At 45.0% G+C, this 17,133-nt stretch overlaps 1 protein-coding gene across 2 annotated transcripts in view; it reads left to right on the forward strand.

Moving 5' to 3' along the window:
• CNTNAP2 (contactin associated protein 2) overlaps window positions 1-11,623 on the forward strand; it is a 1,159,973-nt gene extending 1,148,350 nt beyond the window's left edge. For both annotated transcript variants that reach the window (XM_055709318.1, XM_027816209.2), the window contains one exon: window positions 723-11,623. In XM_055709318.1, the coding sequence (XP_055565293.1) occupies window positions 723-922 (200 nt within the window). In that variant the 3' untranslated portion in view covers window positions 923-11,623. The remainder of the gene's footprint in view (window positions 1-722) is intronic.
• Window positions 11,624-17,133: the final 5,510 nt, after the last annotated feature.

A 17,133-nucleotide genomic window follows, 5' to 3' on the forward strand; every position in this document is an offset into this window, starting at 1 on the left:
CCGGTTAACAAAAGTGGCATAACATAATTCAGGCTGATGACAAGGCGGTTTTGACCTGAGTATTGTATAATCTCTTCATCCTAGAAGATCCTCATGCCTGTAGAGAAGGGCCAAAACCAGTGCTGTTTTAGCACATAGTTACCTGTGCCTAAGAGGGTAAAGATATATGAGTCTTCTCCATAACAGGGCTGAACTCCAAATAAAACATCGCAGGGGTAGCAATTAAGGATAAATGATGATAAAGCAGTTACATCTGTAATTATGTGAAGCCAGTGCCTAGTGGGTGGAGTAGGCCAACAGTGAGCCAAGCCAATTTTCAAGGATGTGTTGAGGGGCTGTGATGGATCTATATGGCCATTGACTGGAAGACGTACATCCGTGACTCAAAGAGCTGCCCAGGCCGTGACATTTCAGCCCCGTGTTTGGGGAGCACTCAGAAGCCTCCATCTGGAGCTCAGCAAAGCTCACCTCTGTAAGGAGGTGTTAATGTTGAAGTTTACCTACGGGATGAAAGTCACTAGCAGACTCCACTCACTGACATTTTGTCTATAGCAAAAACTACATACAAATATTCGAGCAGTGGAAACCAAGGAATTGTGGTGCTGTTTAACTGCCCATGTAGCTTCGGTTCGGCTCAGAGGAGCTGTGGGATCCTTTCTTTGTGTCAAAATCTGTAGGTGGTGTTCTCACTAGCTGTGTCTTTTCTTTCTTCCTCTATGTAGGTGTCATTGCAGTGGTGATCTTCACCATCCTCTGCACCTTAGTGTTCCTGATCCGCTACATGTTTCGCCACAAGGGAACCTACCACACCAACGAGGCCAAAGGGGCAGAGTCAGCTGAGAGCGCCGACGCCGCCATCATGAACAATGACCCCAACTTCACGGAGACCATCGACGAGAGCAAGAAGGAATGGCTTATCTAAGCCCACGGGGATGGGGCCTGGGGTGGGATACAAGCTGGGCCAGGGCGGGACTGGGATGACTCTTGCAGTGGGGAGAGAACACTCTGTGTCGGACGCTTGAGCACATGTACGGTAAAAAGATCAGCACAACTGGAGGAGCAAGTGACAGGAAAATACCACTGAGACTGGAGGAAAAAAAAGAATATCTCAAGCATTTAAGAAAAAATACTTTTTAATATTATTTACAGCAAATTGCCCCTTCTGTATCCAAACAACTACAACAAAGACCAGTTTTGCAGCTTCAGCATTGGTTAAAATTTTCAGTAATACCTGTCTATTTCTCTGTGTGTTTAGAGGTGTTCTGGATACCCGCAATGAGAAATGGGGCTGGTTTTTTTACATTTTTTAAAAGCTGTTTGAAACATGGGTAGGTCTGTCCTGACAAGTGGCAGACCTTTCTTCCTGGCCTTGTGTTCCTTCATGGCCGGCCACTTCCCCCTGGGCTGCCCTCAGCCCTGCATCTTGGCCGTATCACCGTTCATTTTGGTGGGATCGAACTGGGGGTTCAGGGCTGGGGGTGGGATGGGGGGGGTGACGATTAATGCCAATCTGACTCACCAATTTTTCAATGTGTCATCAACGCGTGCCAACCCTGGCAGGATACATATTCTTGACCCAGGCATGCTGTTGATTGCATACAGTTCTCATCAGCAATGTAAAAATACTGCTATTATGACTACTACTACTATCAGAGAGGACGATCATAAAGCACAGGAAGCTTTGGGGTTTTTTTTTATTATCATTATTATTATTATTTTGTTGGTCTCGAGGGAGGATGGTGCTGTGTGAGTCTGTAGACCTAGTCTGTTCCTGTGTCTTTGGCTATGGCACTGGTGACCTGAGGCACATGCCAGTTTAAACTCAGCTCTGCCTGTGGCATATTGGCATACCCTGTACTTAGGTGTAAGCATTGTAGTAGGGAATTAGAGCCAGACTTGGCTTCTGTTTCTTCTTTATAGGCTGTTGCAGAAATATTAGTAAAGCTCTAGTCAATGCATTTGAACCCGTGGGCTTCACATAATACTTTTTTTTCCAACTGTAGCATAGCAATTTATTCATTAAATCCTTTGTTCTGGTCCCTCTGCAGGGAAAGCCTCTGCTGGCAGTGTTTGCACAGGGAGGAAGGTGAGGCAAAGGAGGCTTGGAAACTGTCCAGAAAGCACGTGAGAAACACACAGCGCCCAGTGGAGAGTTACTTTTCACTACAGAGATGTACCTGAACTATTTTGCTGTCTTTGTAAGGTATTATTAAGAACAGCAAGGCCAATGCCAAGTGCACCATCGCACCCCACGTCCCCTTTTGGACCAGGCAAGTTGTAGGTGTCACCTGAGAAGCAGGCAGGCGGTCTGTAGGAGAGGCAGAGGGGCAGCCTGCAGACCTCATATCTTGATGGCAGTAACATGGCTTTCCCTTGCCCTCTGTAGAGGAGCGTGGTTCTACAGGGGTCTGATTTGGTAGGAGTTTAAGACCTTAATGGGCAGTTTTGGCAGTGGAACAGAATGAAGGAATGGATGTATTGCAGGGCATTTGCTGTTTCCTAAAAGAAAGGAAACAATACCAAGAATTTCCCTTTAAAAATATTTATGCTCATGACATTCAGATTTGCTTTGTCTTTAATGTTGCTGGGTTTAGTATGCACAGATGTAATCAATTTTTCTGTACAAGATTCATTTTTCACCTGAATCTGCAGTCTACTACACAGATAATTTCCTTATCTTTTTGCTTGTATCTTTCATTATTCTATTCAGTCCTTTAAAATGAAGAAAAAAGTATCTTGGAGGGGGAAGAAAATATTGGAGCCTTACCAGACAAGAAATTGATAAGCACAATTTGTCAGACGGACAAGGTCAGATAGTTTGGGTTTTAAGGGCAGTAGCCTAAAGTCCTCTTCTGGATTCACTGAACATAGATAAAAGAGCAAATGAAGCCCATTGATTTCTTCCGTTTATGGATTCAGAATTAGCATATGAAAAAGTTGCCAGTTTAAAAAAAAATGAGTTTCTCAGGTAATATTGTGTGGCAGAGGGGTTCAGGGTAGGCATAAGAATCACCTCTGTCACTCGTGCTCTGCAGCCTTTTGCCTTGCCTCCAGTATTAACCTTTCCCTCTCTTGTGTTTAATTGAACAGATGAGTCCTTATTCTTGTTTAATCATGGGTGTAAGATGTCTCCACTCCTTGGAGAGTATCAGCATGTGCTGGATCTAGCCTGCACCACTAACTATTCAGCAAAATACATGGCCATCACAGAGTCTTTGTAGGGTTGAAAAGGCATTCTCTTTTCTATATTATTTTAGTTTGATTTGCTTTTAATGGTATTTTAGTCTACTCACGAAAACTCCTTGCCTGCAACTTCAAGTTACCAAAGAAGTGACTATAGCATTGTTTGCACAGATTGGGATTTGGTTTGCAGCAAAAAGTTACTTACTAATCTGAATTTAATGCCTGGGAGGAGGATCAGACGCACAGATCCTGAGAGACTGGAGTCCTCTGCTGCTTTGTGTAGGAGAAACAGACTTAGCAGCCGCAATGCAAATTTGCCACATGCCTCAGCATGGCACTAGAGGGGAAGGATGGCTCCATCTCTGTGCCCAACCGAGTCCTTGGTGAAGCTGGGGGCAGTTGTCTGGGTTATGGTAGTGAGGCCCGTGACATCTGTTCACTGATTTTCTAATTCTACCAGCTAATCTCCCATACCCCTGTAAGCAAGAATTTCTGGAAAATAACCTTTGACGGTTACACAAGCATTAGTTGTAAATTAGTGTCTTAAATTTGAAAACAGATTTTAAATTTGTGAAGTGGCAAGCATCTGCATCTATTAAATTTGAAAAACAGATTTAAAATTTGTGAAGTGGCAAGCATCTGCATCTCTCCCTTGACTGAGCGCCATGGACCTCTTTATGTGAAGTTCATTAGTGCTGTGTTAAAATGTTGATAATCTTCAGTCTTTACATTATTTTCATGATACAGTCACTTTTGTAACTCTAGAAACTCTTTTTTAATTACTAGAATTCTTGTTTCTTCTTAAACTGGACCTTAGACATGATATTGTAGACTAGCAGCTGGTCTCTGTACAGGCATTTGGTGACTGTAGGTGAATTCCTGCCTGTCTGCTTTGCATTTCATTTTTTCGAATGGCATATGTTTAATTATAGGCAGTGGTCATTTGGCAGCCCAGCAGTGAGTGAAGCAGAAGCCAGCTCACAGAAGTAGCTTGTGTGTTTTCCTAGCGTTATGTGTATTCTGAGGATTTCTTCCCCTGCATGCCTATTATTGAAGGTTACACCACCTATAGTTAAACCCACTCTTGTGCCAAAAATCCATGTTGACAGGTACTATCCATATACCTGTAGTGGGAAAATCTATTGGAGGGGAGAGTGGATCCTGCTTTTATAAAACTCTCTACTTTCCCCAAAGAATATTAAGATAATCAGTCTTTTATCAGCTTTTTAGCTGCTTCACCTGTTTGAACTGTGCAGAAAAATGTAGCTTCTGGTATTGGTGGAGGAACCGAAGTGTCCCAGTTGTGTTTCTAAAAGGTACATTTGTAATCCCATGGGAATTGATGGCAATACTGCTGCCAGCAGGGAGCAAGACTGGGCTGGAGACTAACGCTCTCAGTGTTGGTGAAATCATATAAGCAATATTTTGGATCTTCGTTCACAACACACACAGACCACCAGGAAATGAGTCGTGGAGCTCCAAAGAGCCAAGATGGTGAAAAACTAATTTTGATGTCAACCCAGCCTCGAGGGGAAATCCACAGTCCAATCTGGCAGTTTTGAATCAAGTCTTTCACACACTGCTTATTCCGTATTTACTGATAGAAAACTCAGATATATTAAATAGGAATATGTGTCTTTAATTGGTACTGGAGCATTTCTGCTTTGTATTTTTCTTGTCTTAAACATCACGTATACCTTTTATATCTCTTCTAGCAGTTACCACTTCAAAGGTATGGCAGCATTTCAGCGTCATGCTCTAGGCAACGTGATGTCCGTGAAAGGATGGTCATCATAAATATTTTAGTAAGACTGACAAAGCAGTGGTGTATGTGTACAAGTTTACCGTAGTGATAAGAATTCAGTTTTAAGAGTCTGGTAAATAATTACATTTTCATTAAAACACTGTCCTTTAATGGCAGATGCATCTGATTTCCAAGGTTATCTGTTGAAATGTGAAGCTATGTTAGTTTGACAAGCAATAGATTTTAATGTGGTTTCTCCCTTGAACAATTTTACATCCCAGCAAGCATGGTGATCCTGAAAAGGTGTCATTTTTGAAAAGCAGAACCTGAATTCTGTTATTCAGATTTCTTTATTCATCCTAGAGAAATGAAACATAAACCTTGCCTTCTAAAAGCAACAGCATGTAAAGTAGAATGAAAGAAGGACAACAGATATGTATGCCTAATATCTTCTGTGAATGTCTTTCCTTTTAAGTAAAGTTCTTAAGAAAAGCAGATTGGTAAATAATAATAATAAAAAAAAAATTAAAAAGAAAAGAAAAGAAAAAAGAAAAAAAAAAAAGGAAGTTTGAAACAGTTTTAATTTCATTAACAGCTGTCTCCTCATGCTTTGTATATTCTGTTCATTGTCTATATTTTTTCCTTCTCTAGTACCAGGAAATCAATTTGGAAAGGACAGAAGTTGGAAAGACCTCTTAAGAAAAGACCCACAGTACATTAAAAAAGGGACTTCAGAACATAGTTGTATGTAAGAGAGGGTGCTGAAACCAGGGAAGAAACTGAAGTGCAAGTATGTTCCTGCTGCATCAGGCAGCCCTGATGAGCTGTCGTGGAGGAGGATCTCAGGCAGTGTGAATCTGTGCTTTTTGAGGTGGGCTGAGGGTCTGAGAGTAGAGTTTTGGTAGAAGTGACCGCTTTTCTGGGGTTTTTCCTGCCTTTTTGCAGATAGCAGCAAGCTGTCTGTCGTCAGGTTTGCTCACGTTTGTTACTGCAGGCTGTGTGGCACTGCCAGCTTCACAGGAGTTACACACTGCGAATGGCTGAGCGTGGGCGGTTTGCCTGCCTCTCCTACCGTAGCTCTGTCCTTTGCTTATGAATGTGAGCCTTCTGTGGAAGTCGGCAAGAAAAATGCATGCCCAGCTCAACAGATCTGTTTCTGTCCCTTTTCACAGACTACCTTATCAGGCTTTAAAGAGTTTTCATGGTGTGAAGCATTTTATAAAAGAACGATGTTAAGTGTACTTCAATGGGAAAGCGTGAAATCTAGGCAAAGAAACATCAGTGCAGCAGCCACCCAAGTCAGAAGGACTGTGCTTCTCCCACCCCGTTGCTCTGTCTGCAGTGTGAATTGCCTTAACCAGTGACCCAAGGCCCTGTCCCTGTCCAAGAGCTTAACCTACTTTGTGGAATATAGTAGCGGCACAGTCCTGTCGTGATGCCTTGCGACCATGTTTTGATGGTTCATTTGTACTGACTGTTGTGACCCCTAGAAGGGGAGTCACACTTTCTACAGGAAAATTTTTCATTTCTATAGGAAAGCTCTAGAACAAAGAGATGGGAGTGAAGTTTTGAGTTTAAAGCCCTTCTGATACTTGTACACTGTGACACAAAGAAGAGTCTTTGCTTCTTGCCGTCACCACATGTATCTCAGGGCAGCCCGAAGTGTGTGGGTGTGCACATGCACCCCTGAAACCTAAGGCTCTTAAGGATGCGATATCTACAGCTCTTGGGTATTTATTGCCATAATGTGGGTGGGTAAGATACCAAACTTGCTTCAAATCCATGAGTCTGCAGTGCTGGCAAAATCACTTGCTCTTGAAATTAAATACAATTTTGGAGGTAAACTCAGACTTTGCTCTACAGTAGTAAGCACATATGGTGCCTCAAATGAGAACAGACTTGGACGTGGTTTCCAAAAAGCATTTATCTAACAATCTGTAACACAGTTCTTATAACATCCTACTTAACTCTAACTTTCACAGACAAGCAGAATTCTTGAAGCACTATGCTCAAAACTGATTGTGCCAACAACTTCAGAACTGGGAAGAAAAGTGGCGGATTTGTTGTTTCTTTATAAAAGAAGGGTTTTTTTTAAAAAAAGTCACTTCATGTAAAAAAGAAAAGTTTGGTATTAATGGGTTCTTTCACAGAGGAGTGTTTCTTTTGACTGGTTTTCTATTTTCAAAACATCTTGTGAGAAAAGTTAAGCAATTATTCCACGTGATGCAAAGCACAACGAGAACTGCTTCTGTGAAAAGGGGGTAAGATATACTCTGCAAATATACATGGAGGCAAGTAACAAATTTAGTGCATCTAAATTGTTATTCCTTCTGTGATGCAGCAGCTTCCAATAATGCCTGCTTATACTCCCACTGCTATTTTTTCCTTAATGGTAAAACATCTGGATTAAACAAACATGAGAGAAGAGTGCATACCCTTTGTGTTGCCATAGTTCGATGTTCTTGCTTGGTGTGTGATAGGGTAATAGGGAATAGCACATGGTTATTTCCTCAGATTTCATAGCATTAAAATTCTGCTGTCTGCAAGGGTCAGAGAGGTACTATCACTGTATTAATTATTAAAACTTAGAGGTATTTGTACTGATAATACTGAACAACTGACATTCTGCATTCTAGCAAAGAGCTGTTCTAAGAAATTCTTACTTATTGGAAACCCATGTCAAGGCGCATAGATGGTATTTTCTGACAAGTAAGAAAAGTAAGTTGCTGGGATGACACTAGAGCAGAAACTATTTGAGGAAATGTTTAGCATGCTGAACAATAAACTATACCAGAAAGAGTTTCTCCTTGCTTTCCAGTTGAAGATTTGGGGTAGCTACAGCGCTGCAGCTAGTCGTGCATCACCATGTGTGCATTGCCTATTTGGCCAGAATATTTGAGCTTCTCCCGCCTTTCACATGCTTTAAAACAGGCTGTTTCAAGAATACAGCTGAAGATGTGAAACTTAAGCAAGCTGCTCTAGGCTGCTGTGGGAGCAGAGAGTCATAGGTCCCAAACTCTTCCACCTGCTGGTCTGGCCTTGCTTGGAAGATAATCTTCAGATGTGCTGCTGCCTGTCCCTGTCTGTTGTCCCCTGTTCCCCATCATACAGAACGGCAGAACAGCCCAGGTTCGAAGGGACTTCAAAAGACCTTCTGGTCCAGCTTTCCGTGGGAAAGGCAGCTGAGATGAGATCACCTAGCATCCCGTCCTGTTGTGTATTTTTCCCCACTGACTCCTTTTTCAGGACAGTAGGCTATCAGCAGGCTCTTGTCTAAGATGGACTGAAAGAGTCACTGGAGCAAGTCAACAAACTCTTGAATCAGCCAGAAAGCAATAACTTTAAATGACTCATGTCATGTGGAAGTAGGCTTTATTTGGAAAATTTCCAGCCTATCAGCTCTCCTACATTTGGTCATGGCTTTGTTTAGTGATGCAGCAACCAGCCAAATCTATGTGTGTTTTTTTAAACCCATATGGAGGTATGTGAGATAAATAAACTTGGCTGAATAAAGACAAGGTAGCCATCCCCTGTATACTAATGTTTATTCTCTAAACTGCGTGTCCTCTGGCTTATGGTTCGTGTGTTGCTGAAGGAGCCTGACCATGGCACAGTCAATAAATCATTCACAAGCTGGCCCAACAGCCCTGTGCTGCTTTGTCTTAAAAATCTGTTTTGGGTAAATATTTAAAAATGAGTCTATGTTTTGCCATTATAAAGCACTGGATGCAGTATTAGCAGCTGGTTGTGTTTTATTTCTGTTACAAAATCAAGGTCTGTCCGTAGAGTTTTCTTGTGTGACTTGCACTAAGGAGACATTTATCCCTGAAACACAGACTACAGCAGCAGGGCGAGGTAGCAAAGAGAAATTCCCTTCGCAGTACACCCTGAAACGCAATGTAAGTCCCTTTTGTTACACATCTGCTGGTACAGGGCTGAGATCTCTGTACACATCTCATGTCTCCTTCTCTCCAAACCCCCTACCCACCACTCCAAGGCCAGCATGGAGAGAAACTGGCTGACAGTTCTGGCTTTTTTCCCCTCACTTTAAAAGCGTTCCCTCTCACTGATCCATTCATCACCCTTCACCATCATCTCTGAACTCCTCCCCAGCAGCACTTGCTGCTTTGACCAAGGTAGAGCCTCTCACCTTCCTAAAATGTGACCGTTGTAGTGGGAGAGTTGTGTGCCTAAAGTCCTGTCATCTATTATATTTGCAGCTGGGTTTTGTCTGTTTATAGTACTTGGTGACTGAAAGGAAAAGTTTGGTTTCTGCCATCTGCAGCGTTATTTTATAGCTTGTTTGTATTTGTTCCAAAAATCACAGCGCTGTCTGGCAAAGAAAGTCTGAAAACAAGGCAGATGCCCCTCGTTCCAGCAAGCGTACTCACTCTCTTTTGCTTGGTTCACATTTTCCCAAGAGATACCATCACTCAAATGTCTAGCAAAAGCCAGTTTCTATTTTCCTTAGGGTCACAAGATGTCAGAATCCACCCTCAGCCTACACAAGACCACTGGCAGCCAGCCTCTAAAGGAGGGCACAAAAGGAGTGACATGGTAGAAGCCTCTAGTGGTTTGAGTTTCTTGGAGTTTTAAAGGTCCATCTCAACAGGGGCAAAAAGGCAGCTCTCCTACAGATTTCACTTATTAGCACATCCAAGAAAATTCTCATCGAGGAATTAGATTATTTTCATTGGATCAACATCTCAGAGAGGAATAAAAAATGATTCTGCATTTGGAGTACCTGTGGTACTATACTTGTCCTGTTGCAACTCCTGCGTTGTGTCTGATCTTTTGGAGCTCCAGCAGCTTAAGATAAGGGATCAGAGTCACTTGAATAAGGAGGACTAAGGCATCACTTGATTCCCATTAACTCTCTGAAGCACAGGGAACTGGCTTTCCACAAACCTGCTTTGCATGGTTGATCTTGCTTGTAACACGGGTAAGCAGGATCTTTTCTTTTGCTCTACTCTTCAGTGGATCAAGCCCCACCAAGCTGGGCAGGTGTCGCGTAAAATATCTTCGGTCCTAGTGAACTGAACCATGTGTTGAGCAGCCCAAGCCCAGGAGTTCCTCTGATGCAACCGCATGATTTGGCACAATATTCCTGAAAAGCTTCAGCTCCTCGACAACCTGCTACCCTATTTGACTAGTGCTAACTGAGGCCTCCTGGAAACGATCTGTACTGACTTAATCCTACATGTGGATGCCAACTCCAAGGGCACTTAATTTTGTGGGGATTAAATAGGTTCCCCACACACACACACTATGGAGTGTTTAGGATGTGCTCAGTCTGAAGCTTCTTACTGACATATAAATAGAGATATAGAGATAAATAGATATTTTTATGGAGATGTTTTATAAATGGCCTTTACTTTGTGCATGGTAATTATTGACAAACTCTTGTTATTTAGGAGCTGCAGAGTGGCTGGTTCTGCAGTTTAGAAAGCAGCCAGCTGTCTCTGTGGCAACAGGGACTTGGGGTATGGGCTTGGATTTTGATTTTTTATTATTCAGCTATAACTTGCATGGTTTGGATTTGGGTTTTGTCTCAGTGTCTTTTTTTGTCTTTTTTTTTTTTTTTTTTTCCTTTCTTTGTTGGTTCTCTGGCAGGGATATATTGGGCTCAAGCAGGAACTTGCTTCTCAAGTCTTTGAGAGATGGTTTGAAGCCATCACTGCCATACGACACTCCAGAAACACTTGCCTTGCACAGCCCGTGGCATTGATCTGTGTGAGGGCCCCAAAACAGTTTCTTTAGCAAGCTATTGGGGTTTTCATAGTTTAGTGAGGGCCTCCTGTTTCTCTAGCTTGGCTTGGCACACTAGCAAGCTAGCAGCAGCTGGGCCACGGGTGTAGATAGCCTCGTGAGGAAGAACAGGGGTCAGCAGGGACTAGGATATGTTCAGGGTTCAGCAGAGACTAGGACATGTTCAGGGTTCAGAAGTAGATTCATAAACATAGCAGTAGCAAAAGACTGTTAAAATTGCTACTGAGGCAGATCATTTAACTTCCTCTTTTCTTTTACTCCTTCCCTTTACTCCTTCCACTCCCAATACTTTGTTTGTATGCCACGTCTGAGTAATGCATCTCTACTGGCTGGCCACCTCCCAGTAACTGGGGCTCTGGGTGCGAGGTAGAAACGTTGCTGTGCTTTCTCATCCATCTCATTCCTGCTGCTGTGGAGTGGTCTGTGCCTGGGAAAGGACCAGGGCCGTTAGCCTTTAGGAAGCAAAACAAGCCTCTCACTCCTTCTCTCCAAGCCCAGGGTTACGTGCCTGCAGAGCTGACTCAATTCCCTGGCGGGTGAACCAAGGCCTTGTCTGTTAGCAGTTATTCTAGTCCACAGGTTTCTTTCTTCAGCACAATTTTCCCACCATGGGAAGCATAACCAGGATATGGCGGTTACCCTATTTAAACAAAAACGTGTATATTTAAAAAAAAATCTTAATCTGAAAGTAGAGTGTATCTGAGATTGCTCTGTTATAGACATTTAGTCTACAGGTTTATGGCTACATTTGCTATGTTATGCTTGAATAAACATATAATTCATTGAAATACACAAGACTGATAAAAGTAATATGATCTCTTTAAGGAGAATAAACTGTTTGTAAATTTATAAAGAGTATAATCTGTTAGGCCTTATTTGAAGTATGTACTGTGGTTTGGTAAAAGTACATTAAAAGAGCCTTGCCAGATGAGGACTAGATTTTTGTGCGTGTGCATGTATGGTTGCTTTTGAATATTTGAAATCTTCATTTAACAAAAAAACCAAACCATAAAGCTCTGCAGGCTGTGTGTATAAAAGCCTGAGACGATGTGCAGAGTGCTCTTCAGATCTCTGTGTCCAGCGGCTCCGGGGAGGGGGGCAGGTGAATCTGGTTTTCTGAATAGTTTGCATCCAGCTTGTTTGGAAACAGAAGCGGCTGGGAGTGCTGGGCTAGCTGGAGATTAATAGGAGAGGATCTGATAAAACTAATTATTAGTAAGAATTCAGACTAATGCTGCCACTGCACATCCAGCTGGTGTTGATTTAATGGGAGAAGCTTCAGGCCCCTCCAGAGCAAGGGCTGGTGTGCACAGGCTGCAGCCAGGCGGCTCTTGCCCCACACTCTGCACATATCTCCCCTGCTTGGATGCCTGCTCAAGACATACCGCGTGCATTTGGATAATGATTAGTATTGCTCATGGAGCTACTCATTAGGGGAACAGCCACCCTGAAGGCTGCTTTTCCTGCGGGCATCCCCTTGCCTGGCCCCCATGCAGACCAGCAACAGCTTTGTGGGCTGGGACTCCTGCTTCTCCTGCCAGCAAACCTTCCACTGACACCAGTGGGTGCTGAAGAGACGCCAGTGCTTCCCGCAGGACAGAAAACCACGCTCCCGTGCCCAGGAAGCGCTGGGTGCATGTGCCGCCGTGGTGGCCGGCTGCCTCTTTGTGCAAGGGGGTTGGTTTTTCTGGTGCAAGAGCTCAGCTGGCTCCTTGTCACAGGCAGCTCTGCCTCCTCCATGTCACTGTGTGAGCCCTGCCCTGCAACACAGCCAGAAGGGGGAAAAAATCTGCATGGGGATGTGAGGAGAAAGGGGATCTCATCTCTGACAGCCCTTGGGTTTGTTAATTGAACCTCAGGAGCTGCCTTCAGCCTTGGAGCGATGCAGCTCGGGGTAGGTCAGACCAAAGGTGCGCCTCATGCTGTAGCCTAGGTTTGTCGTGTCCAAAAGCAGATGCCTCGGGATGATGATAACGAAGCAAGGACATAGCACAAAGTGCTTGTGACACTTCCTCAGAAGAGCCTCTTGGCTGCCAGCCATGTGCAGTTTAAGGACTTTGTGGGCCAGAGGTGTTTTCATGTATTTAGTCATCTCTTTTATCCCTATTCACCATGTGCTGGTGCAGAACAAGTGGGATCTCGTCACACCACCAGTCATTTCAAAACAGTGAATTGCTGTGCTATTTAATTAAAAAAAAAAAAAAAAAACTAGCAGCTGAGCAAGGGGAGTTTTTTCTTTATCTCTGCTTGCTAATGAAACAACCTCACCCTGTCTTCAAGCAGAGATGCACAAGAAATTTTTCAAATCTAATTTCTCTGCACAGTTCCAATTACATCCATGCACATGCCCCTAAAGCCCACCACATTTCACAATGACACACTGAAGGCAAACTGCGTAGCCACGATACCCAAATAAATCCACAACCCTGTGTGAATTGACTTCTGACTCATGGTTCCCATCATTATCGTAGCCCATCGTGACCCATCCCTACGTCAAATGTAGCTCAATCCCACGTTGCATGCGTACTACAGAAATCTGAGACTTTCTCATCTACCAGTGTCCATGGATAGTCATGTTTCTTGTGTGAGAGACAGGCAGATGCTTTGCTGGTTATCCCCTGTTTAAAGGCAGGACCCCAGCAGCACTGGAGGGAACACCTTGTCCTGCCAGCTTCAACCAGAGCAGCTACAGCTTTTGGGGCAGAGGGGCATGTTTCCCCTGCCCAGATGCTGGGAGCTGGGCGCTGCCCAGGGGACCTCCTGGGGTGCGGGGTGGGCGCAAAGTTTTTTCCTAAGGCTCTGAAAGAGACTTTATTAAGTTTGCTGCAGCCCAGGAGGGTCTAGAAAGTTATTGAACTGAGGGCAAGGATGAAAGAAAAGGGCTGGCCTGGGAAGACAATGCAGGCAAGGAAAAAGTCTGCTTTGTTTCTCTGCTGGACTGCCCGTCAAAGCTGGGAGGTTTTGGCTTGCTTTGCTTTGTTTTCAGAAGTTCCCCTGTGCTAGTTTGGTTTTAAATGAAACCTAACTGTGTGGTTGCAAAGCACCTTCGGTACATTCACACCAAGGAAGTGCTACAGGCAGCACTGCCCTGAGCCCTGGCGTACGCTGGGTCCCCATCCCACGCGGAGCAAGACCAACCAGAGATGCCTGTCCTCTCCACACCTCTCCATTCCCATTTACCTTGTTACCCCTGTGGTGTTTCATGACGTATTGCTGCAGAAATCTCTTCCCTGGGGAGGGTTTGACCTCACCTTGATGACCGGTCTGAATCCCAGGAGCGTGGCAGTACCCAGAGGGGCTGGCAGAGCTGCTCTGCCCGTAGCTCACACGCCACCGGAGGAAAGCAGAAGCCAGCAGCTGGCGTGGCTTCAGCACGTCTGTTTTGTACATCTCCATTTTGTTAGGATCCTTGAGCAGACAGCAGGTGTAACACCGGTTGTCCATGAGCCGTGGCAAACACACCTCAGCTTCCATCGTCAGGGGACACAGCTGAAAACCCTGAAGGTCCTGACGAGTTTCAGCTACTCCTCCCTCTTCCAACAGGTGTGAAGGTCATCGATGGGGAAAGCGCACGGCCACCATGCCTGCTTGTAGAAGGAGGTCGGCTCTTTCTGACACCTTTTGCCCAGGGGTGTTAGGAGGGAACCTTCACTAGCTGGGAAAAGGGTTCCTGCACCCTCTGGCTACTGATGGTCATTAAGCTGAGGCAAAGATCTGATTAAACCCAGCAGTTTTGAATTGCTTGGTGCCTCAGCGTGACACGGTGAAGGGAAGGGTGGAGGTGAGGGTTTAGCTCAGGGGTCCTCAAACTTTTTAAACAGGGGCCGGCACGCGGATGAAGTGGCAGGCAGTCATCTGCGGCTGCTTGGTTTCCCCCCCCAACCCCCAGCGAGGAGGGTTCTGTAAATACCGGGGGCCGGATTGAGGATCCTGGGGGGCCATATCTGGCCCACGGGCCGTAGTTTGAGGACCCCTGGAGCTGCTCGGCTTGATCTATAGGGGCTATGGTAAAGATGCATTTTAAATCCTATCAAACTCTACGCCTCAGAAGGCAATGAGCCAGGATCTCCCTTTGCAGAGCTGCGCCGCGTAAGCCTGTTAATCTCCAAATCCTTCATGGCGGGATGCAGTAGGCACGTTACCGTTGCTGGCTTTTCTCCGTTTCCAGATGCTGGCGCATGTTTATTTAGCTGGATAAGAAATGAAGTGAAAGTGCTATTTTTGTGTGGAAGGGATTTGTGGGAGGATACTTTCTACCCTTTGTAAAGAAGGCTTAAAGGACAAGGATTCAAACCATAAGGCTTATTTATTAAGTTAGAGTTAATTATTCTTTTATGAGAGGGAGAAAGCAGCCCCTTAGATGGTCGAGAGAGGAAGGAGCAGGAGCGAAAATGGTTCCTGGAAGCCACCTTACGTGCCCTGGTGTGGCTGCCAGCTTTCTTCCCCAGGCAAGCACTTCTCAGGTTAAGGCACACTCCTGGTTTGTTGCTAATTATTCTGGAGTTCCACCAAGCCCAGCTGTAGGAAAGTTCCTGCAGTGCCATGGTTGGCTATCAACCCTCTCCCAGCCACCAACCTTCATACAAGCGATGTGCTGTGTGAAAGCTGCTCTGCGGTCATCCCCCTGTGTGCAGGGAGCTAGGAAAAAGGTGAACCTGGACATAGGAACCTGGCCGTGGGGTGTGAGGTGCCCTGAGCATTACCATCAGGCACAAACTCAGAGTTCACACCATGGCAGGAGCACTGTGGCAACTTTAAGTGGGGCTGTCTCTGCAGGTGGGCAACCAAACAGAAGCAAATAGGTCAAAACCTTGTAGACACCTGCTGCTGCCCAGGAGGACAGTTGGCAGACGCACAGTGATGATGGTGATGAGCCAAAGGAGCGTGAGCTGGTGCACTCAGGACCTGCACACAGACATGCTTCCTCGTCCAGGCGATGCTGACTTTAACTCAGGCCCGGTGAGGCTGCCAGCTCCCCAGGGCTGCCTCTCCACATTGCAGGTATGCCTTGGAGAATGGGAGAAATTTCTAGACTGCTCTCCTGCCACGTCCCCAGTGTTCTCCCATTGGTACAGTCCACAAGGACTCTTTCATGCTGGCAGAAAGAGGAATGACTCTGATGCGCTGCAGTAAGTTGCAATAAATTGCATTGACTTCCCCCCTCCCCGACACATACCACCTTCTGCTTCTCGTACAATTGATTTCAGGACCAAGCATGCAATCACAATTCACTCACAGTGTCACAGCAGGGACCGAATTACCTAAGGGAAAAAGGCTGGGTGAAAAATTACAAATTATTTGATTGCACATCAGGAGCACCCATCATTTTTCTGTCATCAGGGCTGCATCAGGTAAGAGCCAGTCTCACCTGGGAACCATAAATCAGGTCACGCCATTTGGCTTTGGTCACAGGGGCATTCCAAGCCCAGTGTCTTTCACACTTTCAGTCCACTCTTTTGAAATTATTAAATGCTTATATTTGTCTGTAATTTTGTATGGGTTTGTCCCTCACCCTTGGAGAGGATTCTGTGAAGGACCATTACAGCTTCCTTCTTCCAACAGACCTGAACAGCTTTCAGGGCCACTCAGTCCTGGGCACACCGAGGAGCCATGGGCAGGAATTTGAGTTAAAAGAATGGGGGAAGACCCCGTGATGTGATGGTGGCCTGTCATGCATGTGATGAACAGCGGCGGGCAGGCCAAGGCAGGGGAGAGAAGGGCAGGCAGCACAGAGGACGGAAGAGCGGCACCAGCAGCTCATGCACAGAGGCAAGGCAGGGCTGGAAGGCCAGGTGAGCCCATGTGCTGCTGAAGGTGCAAGCGTCATCGTGTTTTTAAGGATGGCGAGGATGGGAGAAGGTAATGGGAATATTTTTCCCATTGGAAGAGGTCGCTGTGGATGGCAGTGTAAAGTATTACCCAGTGTCAGGAGGAGCACGCAGTGCAATACAACAAGCAATAAGAAAGGTTGGAAAAGGACAAGGAGGATAAAATAGCAATGCCAAGATTTCTGGAGTCAGTTTAGGAGCTCTTGGGCACCACTAGACACCATGTACCCTCCAAACGGTAGCATTTCCAGTGCTAATGATAGATGTTGTCACTAGCAACTCAGGCTCAAAAAATATTACCAGCTCACTCCCTCCATCTCACTCCTTCCATTAACACCTCCATTTTCTGCAGAGGATGCCCTTGGGATTTGTGGCTGTACAGCAATGGCATTTTGGACTTTGGTCAGGAATTGCATTTACTTACTGGAAGCTGAAGCTAAATTTGGGGATAAAAATAACTAATTAAACCTGCTTTAAAAAAAAACAAATTGAAAATAAATTTTAAAAGCTTCCAGGAATCAAAATAAGTGTCAGAAACGAATATGCTAACAGCAACTGTTGTCTTTTGTGCAATGACTGACTACAATCTGGGGCAAAGTCCTCTCCCAC

The sequence above is a fragment of the Falco cherrug genome, chromosome 4, assembly GCF_023634085.1.
Source record: "Falco cherrug isolate bFalChe1 chromosome 4, bFalChe1.pri, whole genome shotgun sequence".
Taxonomy (NCBI): Eukaryota; Metazoa; Chordata; class Aves; order Falconiformes; family Falconidae; genus Falco; species Falco cherrug.